This window comes from Copadichromis virginalis, linkage group LG15, assembly GCF_057382275.1.
Source record: "Copadichromis virginalis isolate Kocher_CV1m ecotype Utaka linkage group LG15, C_Virginalis_male_GT1.1, whole genome shotgun sequence".
NCBI classification, from domain to species: domain Eukaryota; kingdom Metazoa; phylum Chordata; class Actinopteri; order Cichliformes; family Cichlidae; genus Copadichromis; species Copadichromis virginalis.
In genome coordinates, this window is record NC_140632.1 from 30,656,315 (window position 1) to 30,672,879 (window position 16,565).

At 41.0% G+C, this 16,565-nt stretch overlaps 2 protein-coding genes across 5 annotated transcripts in view; both read right to left on the bottom strand.

The window, feature by feature from the left end:
- Window positions 1–808: 808 nt before the first annotated feature.
- LOC146692725 (histone deacetylase 2) lies at window positions 809–11,508 on the bottom strand. The gene is made up of 14 exons (XM_085432903.1): window positions 11,310–11,508; window positions 9,674–9,786; window positions 9,463–9,580; window positions 9,216–9,290; window positions 7,977–8,115; window positions 7,694–7,835; window positions 7,350–7,442; window positions 5,636–5,744; window positions 5,385–5,525; window positions 3,996–4,104; window positions 3,000–3,130; window positions 1,785–1,940; window positions 1,621–1,678; window positions 809–1,174 (listed from the first exon to the last, which is right to left on the bottom strand). The coding sequence occupies exons 1-14, from the start codon at window positions 11,362–11,364 to the stop codon at window positions 1,144–1,146; spliced, it is 1,470 nt and encodes a 489-aa protein (XP_085289029.1). The 5' UTR covers window positions 11,365–11,508; the 3' UTR covers window positions 809–1,143.
- A 2,268-nt stretch (window positions 11,509–13,776) lies between these two features.
- Window positions 13,777–16,565, bottom strand: part of LOC146692726 (heparan sulfate glucosamine 3-O-sulfotransferase 5) — a 142,676-nt gene continuing 139,887 nt past the window's right edge. For all 4 annotated transcript variants that reach the window (XM_085432907.1, XM_085432906.1, XM_085432905.1 and 1 more), the window contains one exon: window positions 13,777–15,940. In XM_085432907.1, coding sequence (XP_085289033.1) covers window positions 15,010–15,940 — 931 coding nt within the window. In that variant the 3' untranslated portion in view covers window positions 13,777–15,009. The remainder of the gene's footprint in view (window positions 15,941–16,565) is intronic.

The following is a 16,565-nucleotide window of genomic DNA, read 5'->3' on the forward strand; positions in this document are numbered from 1 at the left end:
GGGGCCTGATAAGAAGGTTCTGCCTCCCATTCTACTTTTAAATATTAGGAACTACAAGTGAGCCCAGTCTGAGAGCGAAGTGCTCTAATGGGGTGATATGGTACTATAAGATCATTAAGATAAGATGGGGCCTGATTATTTAAGACCTTGCATGTAAAGAGAAGAATTTTAAGTGGGAGCTAATGAAGTGAAGCCAATATAGGAGAAGTATGCTCTCTCTTTCTAGTCCCTGTCAGTACTCTTGCTGCAGCATTTTGGATCAACTTTTCAGGGATTTTTGAACTAAAGAGCAAGGTACATGCCAGAAGACCATCAAATATGGAGAAGCCTGAGAGATTTGTCAAAGAATGGGATTGCTCAGGAGACATGCGCATGACTCGTTGAAAACTACAACAAACAACTGCAGGCTGTTGTCCAGCAAAAAGGATACGCAATTCACTATTCCGGAAAACCACTTCTCAGAACTATGAGCAAAATATTTATAATAGACAGGAAACTGACAAGTGGTCAATACTTCCTTGTCATTCAGCTTGTTATATGAATGAAGAAGCTGAATGAAAATAACCAAGTTCACAAGTTTGGGTCACTAGTTACTCCTAGTTACTGCTGAGGTGGGCTTCCATCACAGCAACACTGTATGAAAGCTATGCATTACATATGCATGCCAGTAATAATCCTTCATTCCACCTGTGTCTGGGAAATAAATTGCATGTACTGTGATGCCTTTTCCCAGGTTAGAAAGCCCTCTTGTGGCTGAACATGTTCAGAACATGAATCTATGATGAGCTGAAACAACAATCTCAAAGACAACAGTATAAAATTTTTTTTATTAACAAGCACAAAATATCAAAATTCAGCTGTAAAATCATTACAGGTTCACTTAAGGGTTTAAACTCTTGTTTAACGACAAAAGAGCTGATTCAGAAGATTAAGCACATTGGATTCACATCGTTTAATAAGCACCAAATCTGGAAAATTCAAGGGCTGAATTCAGGATAACCACTGACACACAACACAAAGAGACAATTTACAAGTAGAAAACAAAGAGTCATAATAAATATAATGCTTCTTAATGGTGTTTTGGGGAAGTGCAGGATCCTTGAGGCTCGACAGCACCAGTTAAGATCTTTGGATAAGAACACTTTAGGTACTGCTGGTCTGCTCAGTTTTCACACTGCAGAGGAAGAAAAATCGATTAGTTCAAACAACAGAAATGTTGCTATAGTGATGAGTTAAGTACTGGCTACATATAACATTAGAACAACAGGCTACTAACGTGTGCACATACTGTGGTAGCCCAGTGGTTGAACAAGGTACAGCTCCGGATCAGAGCAACAGCTGACTGCACTGGCGCTTTGGTTTGCCCAATATGACTTTCACTTGAGTTTCTGAAGCATCTTTTGTGTTTTGATGTCACAGTAAAATAACTTCATGAAAAATGACAACAATCCCACAGTCTCTCCACATCTTTGAAGTATTGTGCCCTAATCAGATTTGTGCATATAAAAGCTCTGCTTGTCATGCACAACACAACCTCATACTCAGTTTGAAAAAGCATGCAGTAACTGCATTTAAAAAGGAGCGAGAACACTCAGTGTGTGAATGAATTCAAACATTCACCTCTTTGAGTCAGTCTTCTCAGCACTGCTGTCTTTTGTCTTCTCTTCTTCTTTTATATCTAAGGTGTGAAAAATGGGGAAGAAAGAAACCTTTTAATCACAATCAGCGTTACACATTGTTACACTGTTAATAACAACAATCGAGTAAGCATCAAAGTAACCAACCAGCTTTCTTCTCCTCTCCTTCCTGTTTGTCCTCGTCCACTCTGGGCCTTTTGGCTCCTTTCTTGTGATTGGCTGTGTTCCTCCTGCCTCCCTCCCCTTCATCCTCAGAGTCTGAGAACTCTTCGTCACAGGCTATTCTCTTATCTGTAGCACGGACTGCAATCAAAGACCAAACTCTGGTGAGTTTGAGTGAGTGAGTTGTAACACAGCATAATAATGCATATGCAGTACTGCTGCTCCTTTTTTCCAAACCTGGGGTCCTTTCTCCCATGGGTTGGCAACCTTTCTGATGATGAGTGCCATCTAAAATTTCCCCAGAAGTCACTGTGCCATATCAACCATTGCATTAGGAATAAATTTAATAACGCTCTATATCAACAGTTACACACTATATAGAACTAATTTATAGAACTATTTTTGTTTGCAGATGTTGGCATAGTGCAGTATTATATTTATGTGTATTTCCGTGTTGCTGATGCTGCGCTGAGCTCCTGAAGCATTTGAAGTGTCGGAATGTGGAAATTTCAACATTGCTTGAAAAAACTGCCAGCTAGCAACGTCCTTCTCACCGGTAGGCTAAGTGATTTTTAGGCAATTAAAAGTTGAATCTGGTAGTTGGGGTTGTTAGCTAAGATACCGTCATTAAGAAGCAGCACAACTAATGTGTCTATGCGAGCTAATTTGCGATGTACACCGGTGGCCCGGCCATTTATTTTTAATACACCTTCTCAGATTAATTCACTGCGTGTCGTGCCATCAGTTAACCCTTCGCATGCCAGCTGTGGCACAAGTGCCCAGGGTTGCCGACCCCTGGTCTAAATTACAAACATGTCTGGGTAAACACTGCAGGCATTTTCCAATTTTAGTGTTCCCACTCAATACTGTTCTTCACCCTTTGATTCAAAACATTTTTTGATCATTTCATAAGTTGAGAGCCAGAGTAATGGGACCGTAAGGCTAATGTGGTACAATGCAGAAATGAAGATACTGCAGAACTGCACTGATAACATCCCCCTCTGTCTTATTTTCCACCTTTTTGCCACTTAGTGTCTCAGAAGGCTTTTCTTATTTCTCTGTTTTGTGCCTGTTCCCCCATCTTGTCTTAGAAAATAATTGTAGACGACCACAGAAAGAGGCTTGCCAAAGAAGCTATAACCAAAAATGCAACGTACGCCATAGAAGCCGATGCTTTGTGAAAACGAATGAAGGTCTTACTGGACAAGCGTTTGTCAGGATCCTCTGTGTCCTCATCCACTGTGTCGTCTGGGACAGCATCCCCTGGGATGGCTTGCATCTGAACCCCTGGAGCATGAGGCAGCATCCGCAGGTTCTCAAACAGCCGCTGCCTGAAAAGTCACATACTGATCATCTGCATTTCAATGTCTTTATTAATCAATTGTTGTACATCACTTTTCTAGCCTAGCAACATTTTGACATTGTAATGTGAAGGTGGTTGTTTCCTTTCCACTGCTGCTTGCTCATAGCAAGTCAACGTTTTCTGCCTGTTATTGTGGGTCTTAAAGAACTTCAAATCGATGTTGTTGTGTTTCAGTGATAAATAGAACAGAATAGAACTGAAAAAGCTGAATTGAGATGAAGGCTGATATAAGTACAGTTAACTAGAGTTGACTGACAGATTAATATATAAGGGGAATAATGACTGTAGAACTGAATGGGTCGGTGATAGATGTTTTGCCAGGCAGAGGCGTCAGAGTGTGGAGAGCGTGTCTGAATGTGTGGAGTACTGGGCAGATTGTTGGCTGTACGGAGAAGCAGGGGAAATGAAATGAGCAGAGAATCCAGAGGGTGGAGAACTAATCTGAGCAAATAAAGAGTCAAATCTGGAGCACAGCCACCGAACTGGATGGGTTGGTTTCAGGCCTGAGAAGCAGCGCAGAGGAGGTGAAGGGCTACGGACTGAGGTGGGGCAGCGTGGACAGTGGAGAAGCTGCAGGTCCAGTTGTGGACATTGACTATCTAACTTATACAACAATTCATTTATTAGTTAGCCAACTGTGAGGTCAGCTTTCTAAGTTCAATCTGTTTTCATTCCTTCTGTATTTTAATTAAACTAATACCACACTGTCCAAAATGTATTTTTAACTTGTCAATAACATTCTTTTTCCACAATTATTCCAAATCTCCAGCAGTTCTAAGCTTGCAATTCTGGCAGTTCTAGAAAGAAAACAAATAGTTTCACATTTGACATACTTGATTTTGTCCATATATTCCTGTGAGTTCTGGTTGGTCATGTTGGAGGGGCTGATGTGGAGCTTGAAGTCAGGCCCGAAGTACTCAAAGTAGTCATTGTATGGCAGTTCTACAACAGAAACATCGTTGAGATGAGAAAAAAAAAAACTGCTGGAGAAAATCTGTCAAATGAGGAATCACGTTAAAAGAAAAAGGGGTGCTACCACACCTGTTAAGATTTATTGAAACTTTATAACCTACACTGATCATGAGTGAGGGCAAGATGAAGAGAAATGTGTAGGGAGGTAAGTTAATGTGTTGAAATCCCGTTAAGAGAACTGCTGTCCCATTCCACGCTCTAATTACATCCCCCCTCTTTATGTGGAAATCTGACAGTCTGCTGACTCAGCTCCTTGTGAGCAAAGGCAGGAAGCAGGTTGGCCCTTCCCTAAGGTGAAGTTAACTAAAAACTCCATCACCTCCAACAAGCCTCACACTGCAGGCTACAGACACACACATTAAACTTTAAATGACCAGCATCACTGTTTGACATGCTCCACTTATTTGATCTATACCTGCAAAATTTAAAAAGAATATACATATGGTCCTGCAGTGATATTTATTTTGTTTTTTAGGCTTTGTTGAGTCAAGCTTGTCTATGGCAAGCATAGTACACTCCTCTGGCACCAATTCTTAAGAAGCTAGTAACTGCTAATGTAGTCTGGGGTCTCTAACTTCACACAGAGATCAAGAGAAGGCTATAGAGGTCTTTATACACCCAGATTATTTCAGCCTCAGCAGGCTCTACTTTAAGTAATAATTAGATAATATATCAGTTAAGTGGTGTGCACAACTACTCAACAAGGCTATAAAGCACTGCTGCCCTAAATAAATAGCACCCAAATTTAAGTTAACCATATGGACTGTATGTGTGTGTTAACCATCTTGGATCTGTCCAACCATCAGTTCAATTTTCAATTCAATTCCGCCTGAGAAACATGGAGTCAGACTTCGAGGTACTCGTTCTCATCTCAACTAACTTCAAACTCAGTTGCAAACCACCCAAGTGCAAGCTGGAGGTCATAGCTTGATGAAATGAACAAAACCACATCGTCTGCAAAAAGCAGAGAGGTTATTCTGAGACCACCTCTAACTCTGGGCTGCACCTAGAAATTGTGTTCATTGAAGCTATGAAAAGAGTCAGTGACAAAGAACAACCCTGGTCACCTCAATGATGTGGCGAGTTAAACGAATCGCTCTTTTTATTAATGTAGGACACCTATTAAGTGCCGGTTCGGTAAACCAGATTGCCACTTAGCTTTTTTCTTCTTTCTTGTATAACAAAGAAAGCAAAGAAATCCAAGACAATTTTAACTACAGTCATTCACTGACATGGAAAAAGTGACTAACCGTCAGGGATGTCAGTGTCCAGAGCCACAGCTGTCTCATAGGTCCAGCATCGGGCCACATTTCGAATGGTGTATCCTCCTCCACCCAGCATGAGCAGTGGCAGGTTGAAGGACTTGATGTATTCCACACATTTGGCATGCCCTTTTAGGATTAAAAAACCCAGGAAAAACACACAAAATGCAAGACATTCAGTATGGTTTGTGACATCACTTTATTACACCATTCAGCATTACTGTACTGTGTATGTTTACCTCGGATGGTGAGGTTAAAGCAGCCGAGGCGGTCTCCTGAGAGAGAGTCTGCACCACACTGAAGAACCACAGCACTGGGCTGGTACATCTCCATCACCTTAGCCATCACCTACACAATCAAAGTAGAAAAATCTGTGACTCCTTGTCAACACCTTTATATTTATCTCTAATTCTTTAGACGTAAGGAAGCACTATAATTTCTGTTAAACATAATGACGACACAAGCCCGTGTGCGTCTAAGAGCAAGAGCCATGCAACACAAATTTTGTATCTAAGAAGGGGGCTGCTTCAACATCTTCCGATAAAGCACAGAATTTTGCAACAACATGCTTGTGAAAACACTGCCTAAGCTAATTTTATGCTAATATTTGACTTACGCTGTGTCACAGGATAAAAACATGTCACTACTATTGCACTGTAATGCTTCTGCTGGCACGCTGTTTCAATAGATTCACACTAGATACACAAATTGTGCATCTGAAAAGAAGAATAGAAAATACTTACACCTATAAATGTTACCGAGTGCCAGCTGCAAGCATCAATAAAAAAAAACAAGAGTAGCTGTCTGTCTCCTATGTGACTACAGTACTTTAGATTTGAATTGCCTGCTGTAGCTACAATTAAAATCAGAACAGTGAGCTAAAAGACAACATGGTAATTCTCTATTGGTTTGCCTTTGAAAATACAATATTTTATCTGTTGTTTTTTCCCCCCCAGCAATATATTTATTTATTAATTATATTAGAGATGTTCCTGGTGATCAATTTCCTAGTCGACTAGTCGTGGGAAAAAAAACTTAGACTGCCCGACTAGTCTAAAACTAGGAAACAAAACTAAGACAATCTAAAGTTGGGTCGTGGGGGAAGCAGCAGGGAAGCCCAGACCTCCCTCTCACCACCTCCACCAGCGTATCCAGGAAACATTTAGCCATTCCCAGACGTAATATCTCAAGCATGTCCCAGATAAACGCCCAGTTGGAACACCTTACCCTGGAGGTGACAACCTTAGCCATCTCCTTTCAATATGGAGGAGCGTTGACTCTACTCTGAAGTTGTCCCAAATGATCTAACTCATCACCCTATTGCATCCTGTCAGAGAAAGCTAATTTCCTCCAGTTGTATCCGCGATCTCATTCTAATAACGTTAGCCTAGATCAGGGGTAGGCAACTCCAGGCCTCAAAGGCCGGTGTACTGCAGGTTTTGGTTGTGTCCTTGATCCAACACAGCTGATTTAAATGGCTAAAATACCTCCTCAAAATGTCTTGAAGTTCTCTAGAGGCCTGGTAGTGTGATTCAGGTGTGATCCAGGGTGATATCTAAAACCTGTAGGACACCGGCACTTGAGGCCTGGACCTTGCCTAACACTGGTCTAGATTGATAGATTCATGGCGTTTCCCAACAACAATCTGCTGTTGGGAAACGCAACAGCAGATTGCCCAATGCTGCCACCTGGTGGCAGATGGCAGCATTGGGCATCAATTAAAATTTTAACAAGTATAACAATTAGACTAGCAAGTCTGGTACTGACTAGTGACGACAGCGACGAGTAGTCAGCTGGGCAACTAGTTGCGGACATCCCTAAATTATATATATATTACTATTTAATCATTTCCTTCTGGATCAGTTCATTTGGGAAGAGCTAAAAAACGAAGTGCTGTGACTTTTAAAGGGTCAGTTATATTTGCAGTGCAAAACAAGCATTTGTGGAACTCACAGGCTTGAAGATTTGCTCATATGACTCGTCATCTATGCCATCCCGCAGTGGGAAGTTGACAGCGTAATATTTGCCTTTTCCAGCTCCAATATCCTAAAGGTAAAAAAGACAAAAAAGTGCATACTGAATAATCTCCAAGTATAGACTCCTCAGCAGTGTGCAAATGCATGTGTTAGCTGCACCAAATTAACAAAGCCCTTATATCTTTCCATGAACAAAAACAAAAAATAAATACTCACACAAATGCAAAACTATCCTATGATATCATCATACAGATTTTGCTGTTTTCAATTAAGAAATTATGACTTCTTAGTAACCAGCTGAAGGAAGAGTGTAAGGCTCACCCGAAGGTCACCAGTTCCAGGGAAGTACTCCCCATATTTATGGAAGGACACAGTCATAACTCTGTCTGTTGTGTAGAAGGCCTCCTCCACTCCATCTCCATGGTGGATGTCTATGTCGATGTACAGCACCCTCTGGTGGTACCTGGTAAAAAGGGCCACAGACAGAGCTCGGATGAGTACAAACACTGCATAGAAACAATGCTGTGAGAAATGGGTCTTTCACCTGCTTTCATTTAATGAATTTTTATATGTAGATGGGAAACAAAGCGGGAAATATTCTCACTTGAGCAGCTCCAGGATGGCCAGCACAATGTCATTGACGTAACAGAACCCTGAGGCCTCCGATTTCTTTGCATGGTGGAGTCCTCCTGCCCAATTCACTGCAATGTCTGTCTGCTGTCGGTTCAGCTTCACTGAGCCAGCTGTACACAACAGGAAACATGTTTGATTATGCAGTTTGTAAAGAAACTGATATATATCTGATGAGTTAATCAATAAGTCACTTAGTCTAACTTTGTTGTCATAACCGGAAAAATGTTTAATCAAGGCTGGCACTGAAACAGCTGGACAACTGAAAGCCAAGAACTTGTTCCTGTAACTGTGCTCTCCGGGAACAGGTGACAATAAAAAGAATTTGCTGCCTCAGTCTAATGACCACTGCACTGACTTTGTTTCTCAAGGATTTGACTGACAGTAATGAGGTCCTACATGAGCAATTACAGCTTTCTGTCTGTTCTTTTATAGAGGACTATTTATAAAGATGGTTGGTGCTAACTATACAGATCATGTTTCATTCTACTCTGGTTGATGACTTGTCAACAAACACAGTGCTTGTAACTTGTACCACAAAGCAGGATTTGGGGTTTAGTGAGAGAACTTCAGGAGTCCCACCAAATCCTCAGGATTACAAAGGTGGTTCACAAAGGTACACAAGATAAGGATTCATTTTTGTAGGGAATTCAATCCTGACCTCTTATTCCAAAGACAGTCATGTCTTTAGGAATATTATCCTTCCAAAGACAATGTAGAAATGACTGAGAACCACAAGACTTTTTAGATACAAATAATTGTGTTATTCTGTTAAATTGGCAGTGTCTATTAATGTTACAGATAGGTCTAATGTTGCTGAAACAGGAGCTCAATGACTTCCTGATGTTCCACACAAAATATTGTGAGTGTTGTGAATGTCATCACGTGGTGCATGTTCCTGCTTGTCTGCTGTGGTTCTATGGGAAGTAGTGTGTCAACTAGCAGATGCAAAGACAGTACTGTGGGTACTGATACTGCTATAAATGAGTAACTAATCCAATCGTCAGTTTTAGTGTCAGTTAGGATCTGAGTATCTATTTTTTGACAACCCTACTACAGACTATTTATCACCTCCAGAGTTGCAACAGAATGAATAAAACTGTGTCACAGTATATCTTTAACATAAATATTCAGATTGCTTGACTCAACTGACTTATCAAGACCTTTTATATGACCGCTTAGCAACATCTGATTCATCATTAGCACGACTTACCAGCCGAACCACCAGCAGACAGTTGGCAGAACTCAAACAAGCCATCGAATACTGGACAGTCCTCCCCAACATTGACTGCAGAGTAAATAAATACATAAATAAATAGGAAACCAAAAAATAGGAAGGTGTTCAAAATTTTGTTTGAGCAGTATGAATGGAAACAGAAGGGCAGAGGAGCTCCTTGTATTTCGTACTTGGAATAGTACACAAAATTCTGTAATGTCCCAAAGAGGACACAATGACTTACACCTCTGCATCTGTTTGCTGAACTCTGACATGTTGTCTGGTCGTATGGATCGGAGGAACTTGATGTAGTCATCACTGTGATATTTTGTCATCTCGTCTGCAGTGGCTTTGTGTGGCCTCTGAAACACAAGACATTCCAAGCTGGTTGGAAACTACAACAAGGAAGGCCAGAACCTATGGTATGCTTAGTGTCACATGCTTGGAAAACATACATAGACCTCCATCTTCCTGTACAGTCCATAGTTCAGAAGTAAGTTGTGGGTCATCCGGATACGATGTGGTTTCATGGGGTGTCCCTGTCCATAGTAATAATTTCCTATGTCACCTGCAAAGACAAAAGGAACAAGATAAGAAACACATTTCCATCCGATAATAATTATTAATTTAAGCTGCGAATGAAAATAAAAATGGATGCTTTTCAGGTTCTGTCTGAGCAACAAAAGAGATTTTACACTTATTTACACATTCTATAAAAACAGCACATTTTGTACTTTTCATCAAAATTGACAACCTGCCAATTGTGTACTGTGTTTCTCCCCCCCTTCTTAATTCTTGGCTGTTCCTGCTCTAATCCTGACCACAAACAAAAAGACCAAATGAAACCCCCATATGTTAAGGTATTAACTGTTTTACATCTTTGAGGTATTCTGTGGCTGCTAAGTTAGCAACTAGCATGACACAAACATAATGCTAGAACAGCAAATAACAGAAAAGCAAAGGGAAAATCGAGTTTTTCTTAACACAACAACAGCGGGGAACAACAGCAACATCATTCACGGTGTAATACCATACGTATAATTCAAGCATTTTTAATGTAACTGAAAAACTATGGATGCTTACCACCAAGAAGTAGATCACAAGATTGTGCAGGTCAAACAGTGATGTTTACTTCAATTTTACCTGCACATGCAGTTATCCTACAATAGCTCACTACACCTCCTTCAGACTATGAATGTACTGCTGATCTCAGTTGCCAATATTATTAAAAGGTATAAAGTTCATGGGGCTGTAGCCACCTTCCCAGGACATGGGCGCAAGAACAAATGCAACTTCAGGTTGAACAGAGAAATAGCACGCAAAGTAGAAAAGAGAAAAAAAAATACTGGGTTGTTGTGTTTAGTGAGAAATAAAAAGCAACGTAAAAACAACAATAACACAGCATTTGACTGTTAAATATTCAGATGAAAACTGAATGCACGGTTCTAGTTCTAGTACATGTAAACTGAATGCAGGGCTATATGTGAACAAAGTTAGTTTTTACTGCAAGTCTCTTCAAAATTCTGACAAGATACTGTAACTATGTTCCTTGTACATGAGGAATACAAATAAGGGGTTTCTCTTATGAGAGAGAGTGATGTTAGACAACACGGTGATACGCTCCAATAAGGCCTGAGCACTTAATTGTGTAACAGTGGCACATTTTGCTTCATTATTTTTACGAATGTAACTCTGACGACGACTCATCAGTTCCTAATCATTTTTGATTTAACAGAGGTAACGCGGTGCACAAAGCCCGATCTACGTCTGCAACTATAAGTTATACAATCGTGACAATGAGTGCTTGTGTCGCAAATTCTCAACATTAATTTAACCGAAGCCCTCCTCTTTTCTCTGACTCGGTTGAAGTAAGGTGATTTTTTTTTTACTTTTACTCATAATAGTAAACACACGAATACTCTCTTTGCACCGCGGAGACCTTTCAAACGATGGTCATTAGCGCCTACTCGTTAGCTTGCTAGTGTTAAACAGTATACATTCACCAGCAGCTACACTGACTAGCTGGCTAGCGTTAGCCTGCCAGATGGCTCAGTTTGGGCTGCCCATTCACACGCTCAGGATGTCCCATACCGTCGTAGTAGTAGCAGACCTTCTTCTTGGTCCCGCCTGCGGTCGTGTAAGCCATTTTAAAAGTGCCTCTAGAAATAAAAAGTTGGTTTGAATTTGCTTCAGCAGACAGAAGATGGGATAGACGGCATCAACACATAATTACACACGGCGGAAAGTCGCTGAATGGGAGGCGCAACTTCGGCGGGGAGGGGCGGGTTAGACAACTTCGGTAGGCCACTTACCCCACCGCGAGGAGTCCCATTCAACCCAGAGGATGGGAAAAGTGGACTCATAAGGATGTGTGAAACATGGTAAAAACGCGCTTCATAAAATTCAGTTCCACTGCTTTATCCGTTACATTCTTTCATTTCTTACTACCATGCAATAGAATTAGATACATTTATGGCTGTAACAAATATGGATTTGTTAACTCCATTACCTGAAGTATTGCCCAACAAACCTGTCCCTGACCCACCTGTCAGGGACAGATACTGGCGGTGACTGCGAAAATACAGGCGATCGTTGAGTTTCCAGTCCCACAAACGAGAAGGGCGCTGCGCCGATTTCTAGGAATGTGTGGTTATTACAGAGGTTTTTGTAAGAACTTTGCCACTGTTGTCGTTCCTCTCACCGATTTGATCAGTCCGGTGAAGCCTTTTGTGTGGACGCCTGTTTGTCAGACTGCTTTCGAGTCTGCGAAAGCATTACTGTGCAGTTCCCCTGTTCTTACGGCACCAAATTTCATGTCCCCTTTCAAGCTCGAGGTTGACGCTAGTGCGGCTGGTGCAGGAGCTGTCCTTATGCAGGAAGACCATCGCGGCGTGGATCGCCCAATTTGTTATTTTTCCAAAAAATTCAACAAACATCAGATTAACTACAGCACTATTGAAAAGGAAGCCCTTGCCTTGTTGTTAGCCCTGCAGCATTTCGAGGTGTATATCGGATCCAGCTCTATCCCTGTTCAAGTGTTCACTGACCACAATCCATTGGTGTTTCTCTCCCAGATGCAAAACTCAAATCAGAGACTTATGCGTTGGTCCCTTCTTTTGCAAGATTTCAACCTGCAAATCAAACATAAGAAAGGGACGGAAAATGTCATCGCTGACGCCCTGTCGAGAGCAATTGCATAGTTTGGGAATTAAACAATAGGAGGGTTAATTGTTTTTGTTTTTCGTCAGTTTTCACCTGGTTTGATATTTATATTTACCCCGAGAGTCATTTTTGGGCAATGCCCTGATTTTATGCTGAGCTTTAAAGGAATTTTAAGAGGGTAATAACAAAAAAAGCCAGTACAGATTTGCACATGGACAGAGCTGGAGCTGTTAACTTATCAGGTTGTACATGAGTACTAATCAGTTCTTCGGTTTTTCCACAGTTATAGTGTTGTTATGGAGCTATATCTGAGTGGAAGACTTTTGAGAACCAGACCACATTTTAACAAATCTGATGTCTGAACATTATATATGTATATAGTGAAAGTTGGGGAAATGTCCACTTAAAGAAAATCATGGCAGACAGAATCCTCTCATAGCTTGAGAGTGGTTCCAGATTCTTTGTGCAGCAGTAATCCTGTACAGTATTGCTCAGGTACAAGGCAAACTGTAAATGATGATGAAACATTTTTTACCAAAAACTATTTTGGTAGTCTCTTATTCTATTCATGCCCCTTAATGTAGCCATATTGTGAACTTTGGACAGAACTGGGTTAGCTGTTTCTGAATCCTGTTTTCATGCTAAGTTATTCTAAAGACAGGGTTATTTTGTTTTGGAACCAAATCAGACGTTAATGAAACTCAAAGTCTGTACTGTAGCAACTGTAGTGTCTAGACCTAGTCTTTGTCGTTTTTAGTGCCTTAACGTAACCGAATGAATTTTTGAAGAATTGATGCTAATGTAGAAATCTCTGATATATATGACTTAAACTTGGGTGTGTGTGTAAATTCTTTGCTCCACTGCCCTTCCATTTTCCAAATGCAGACTTATTTGCTTTAAAAAATATTGATGAAAGCAAGATTAAACATTACATTCAGGGATATGAAAATAATGTAGGGACGTTTGTGTCCAGAAACATGAATCAATAGAACATTTCCCATGTTGCTTGTTTGTGTTTATTGTGTTATGGTGTGTTGATACCTGTGCATTCCTGCATTATCCTTTTGTGTTGCACATTTCGATTATTTTTTTGCTTGCTACCTGGCCTGACCTGTCTCCCCAATGTGATGTTTGTATTGTATACGGTCGGCAAGGTCTGTCATCTCGGTTGTGGGCAAAAGACCTTCAACTGACAAATAAAGGCTATCTCATCTCATCTCATCTCATCTCATCAACATTTCTTCAGGGAGACACCGATGGTGGTTTTGGTTTGTACCCCACTAAGTTTCTTTCTTTCCACCACTCAGAATTACAACCACGGTGTAAGTCTGCAAGTCAGTTATTTCTGATCTACTACCCTCAAAAAGAATATTAAAATACACCAATACACATGAAATCCTCTCACAAATGTTTACACATTCTATTAATTTAACAACACACTTATGATACAGAATGAATATTTGCACAGAACAGATTTCCTTTTTTAAAAAAAATCAGCATAGAACAAACAGCTGGTTTGACATGAGTCATCAGAGGACACCTTCTTTTCTTCACTAAGTGTTGGTAACCCAATGAGAAAGCAGTAGGGGAAAAGAACAGTATACTTACATTTATAAACACAAGCTCAAGTCTTAAATGCTTTAAAGGTTTTGGACATGGTGACAGCCAAGCTTGCAACACTTATAACTATTCTGATAAGCCAATCTGTTCTACAGACTAGGTATTATGTTAAAAACTAAAGGAGGCCACCTTCTAAAGCAGCGGTCCCCAACCCCCGGGCCTCAGACCGGTACCGGTCCGTGAGTCATTTGGTACTGGACCGCGAGTGTTGAGGCTCAGGTGTGAAATGTATGGTTTTCAGGGTTTTTATCGGTTTTCAGCATTATTTTGTTATCGTTTTTATCATTAACTCGGTTTTCCTGGGTCTTTTCACGTGTGTTATGAATAAATCTTCTTTTTTTCGGTACCGGTACTAGTTTTATTTTGTTGTATTTATCTGCGACACCTTAAAGGCCGGTCCGTGAAAATATTGTCGGGCATAAACCGGTCCGTGGTGCAAAAAAGGTTGGGGACCGCTGTTCTAAAGGACTGATCACAGCAGGCGTTAAATAAAACACAATGAGCAAACACAAAAGTCTACTGTGTTATACTGGCAACTGGATTTTACATGCAGTTTTGGCCAGGTAAACACCACGATAAGGAATGATGAACTTTTTCTGTTCGGTTTTGAAGGTGTTTTTTCATGAAAAAAAGCATCACACTTATAGCTTATCTTAACAGCACGAATGTCAGTGTTTGATAATCTCTTAAAAATAATCTCTTTAGTTAATCACACAGCTCAGCACTGTTTTTTTCTCTACATGGGGAAAACATTGACAGACAAGTGAGTTCATTTGCAAGATCAAATGCTTTGAACTGCAGCTTTTAGTCAAACCATGAAACTATTTTGTTCTTTTTTCTTTCACACATTTGAAAAGAAATTTACATCAAGTTCCTTTTATATTTGGTCACACTGTCATCCTGGTATTAAATGCCATCAAAGTGCTATTAATGTCTTTCGAGGTCTCAGAATTTGGCATTTTTAAATAAACCCCAATTCAAAGAATCTCATCAGAGGAGTTTGAGCTCATCATGGCCAGTTGAATGTCCTACCAGTGATCTGGTAAAACTTCTGATTGAAGGGATGAAAGAATTTTTGCAGTTTAGTCACTACTGATGGGTCCACCTCCGGATGGGTGCGGCCCTTGCTGCCTGCCAGGCACTTGTTAAAGACAATGTTAAATCGCAGACAATAAAATCCCCTGGTGGCATTGAAGTACAGGTTATACTGGCTGATCCTGGAGGGGAGGTTAAGGAAGCGCTCAACAAGCTGCAGCTCTGGCAGCGGGTCTGTAATAAGGCGATCCCCATCCACAATGTGAAACTGCTCCACGGGAAAGTACTTCAACCAACGCTCCAAATGTTTGGTGTAGATGCTGGTCCGGACTGCTTTGTATTTCGTGTTCACCTCGCAGGTGTTGGTGTCAATGACCAGCTTCTCAAACTTGTGGTAGGTCTTGTTTTTGCGCTCCTTGCCCTCCAGCACTTGGGTATAGTCCGACACAGCTCTGGTGGTAGGCTCGCGCACGATGATCAGCAGCTTGATGGAAGAGTTCATCTTGAATATCCGTTCAGGGACTTCCTCTGTGATGAAGTAAGCGGGGCTCTTTTCAATGGTGATCTGATGAGGGAAGGAGAAGGGCATTTTCCCCCTGTACCAGTCGATGCCACGAGCGTAATTTTGGTCATTGTCAAAGAAGTGGATCTCTTGTGAAGCCTTGACAACTGCTGGATGCAGGTTGAGCATTTCCAGCAGGGCACGGGTGCCACCTTTACGCACCCCGATGATAATGGCCTGAGGCAGTTGTTGGACCAGGTTGTGCAGGCGAATTTGCTCTTTGGTGGCATTGCCCTTACGGATTTCATGTAGGAGGCCACGCTTAAACTGCAGAGTGCGGAGAGGAATTTGCTCTGGTTCAGGGGCGGACAGTCTGCTGTCAACTGGGCAAATGGGCTGTAGCCTGAAACACAGGAAAAGAACGCATCTATCTTATTTTGTATCTCATTCTATAAGGAATTTTATCGCTCATAGAATACATTTATCACTTCAATCTTAACTAAATAAGCTACTTGAATGTAAAACTTATTATTAATGGAACAATTCTCTGAAGCTAATGCAAAGAAACATCCTGAAACATCTATGACCTTCTGAGACCTCTGAAAAGCCTGCGGTATGTTAAGACTAAGGCTTTTGCAGCAGATGTTTAAAGTACTGTGAGTTGCGCCACCACAGCAGACTCGTCCTAGCACCAAGGACACAGCAAGCATAAAGTCACCCACTGGTTTGTCCTGTTTCTGGGGTATTGAACTGAATATTCTCACTGTCACCAAAACCCTTTTTTTAAAACAAGGAAGTATAGTGAGTCACTGAGTAGTAACCACAAACAGCCATAAACTGCCAAAGCTGCTGCCCCCTGCTGGCCATTATGCAGGTTTAAGGAACTGTCTCCACTTTTTAGACTTGAACGCTGCATTCATATTTTACATACAGTCTGTGTCTAACAGATCCCTCAACTGGTTCATGGTTAGTTCCTCATCAACTATGGTATTCATTTCTTTGGAATGCCATTTCTCTTATGCATACCC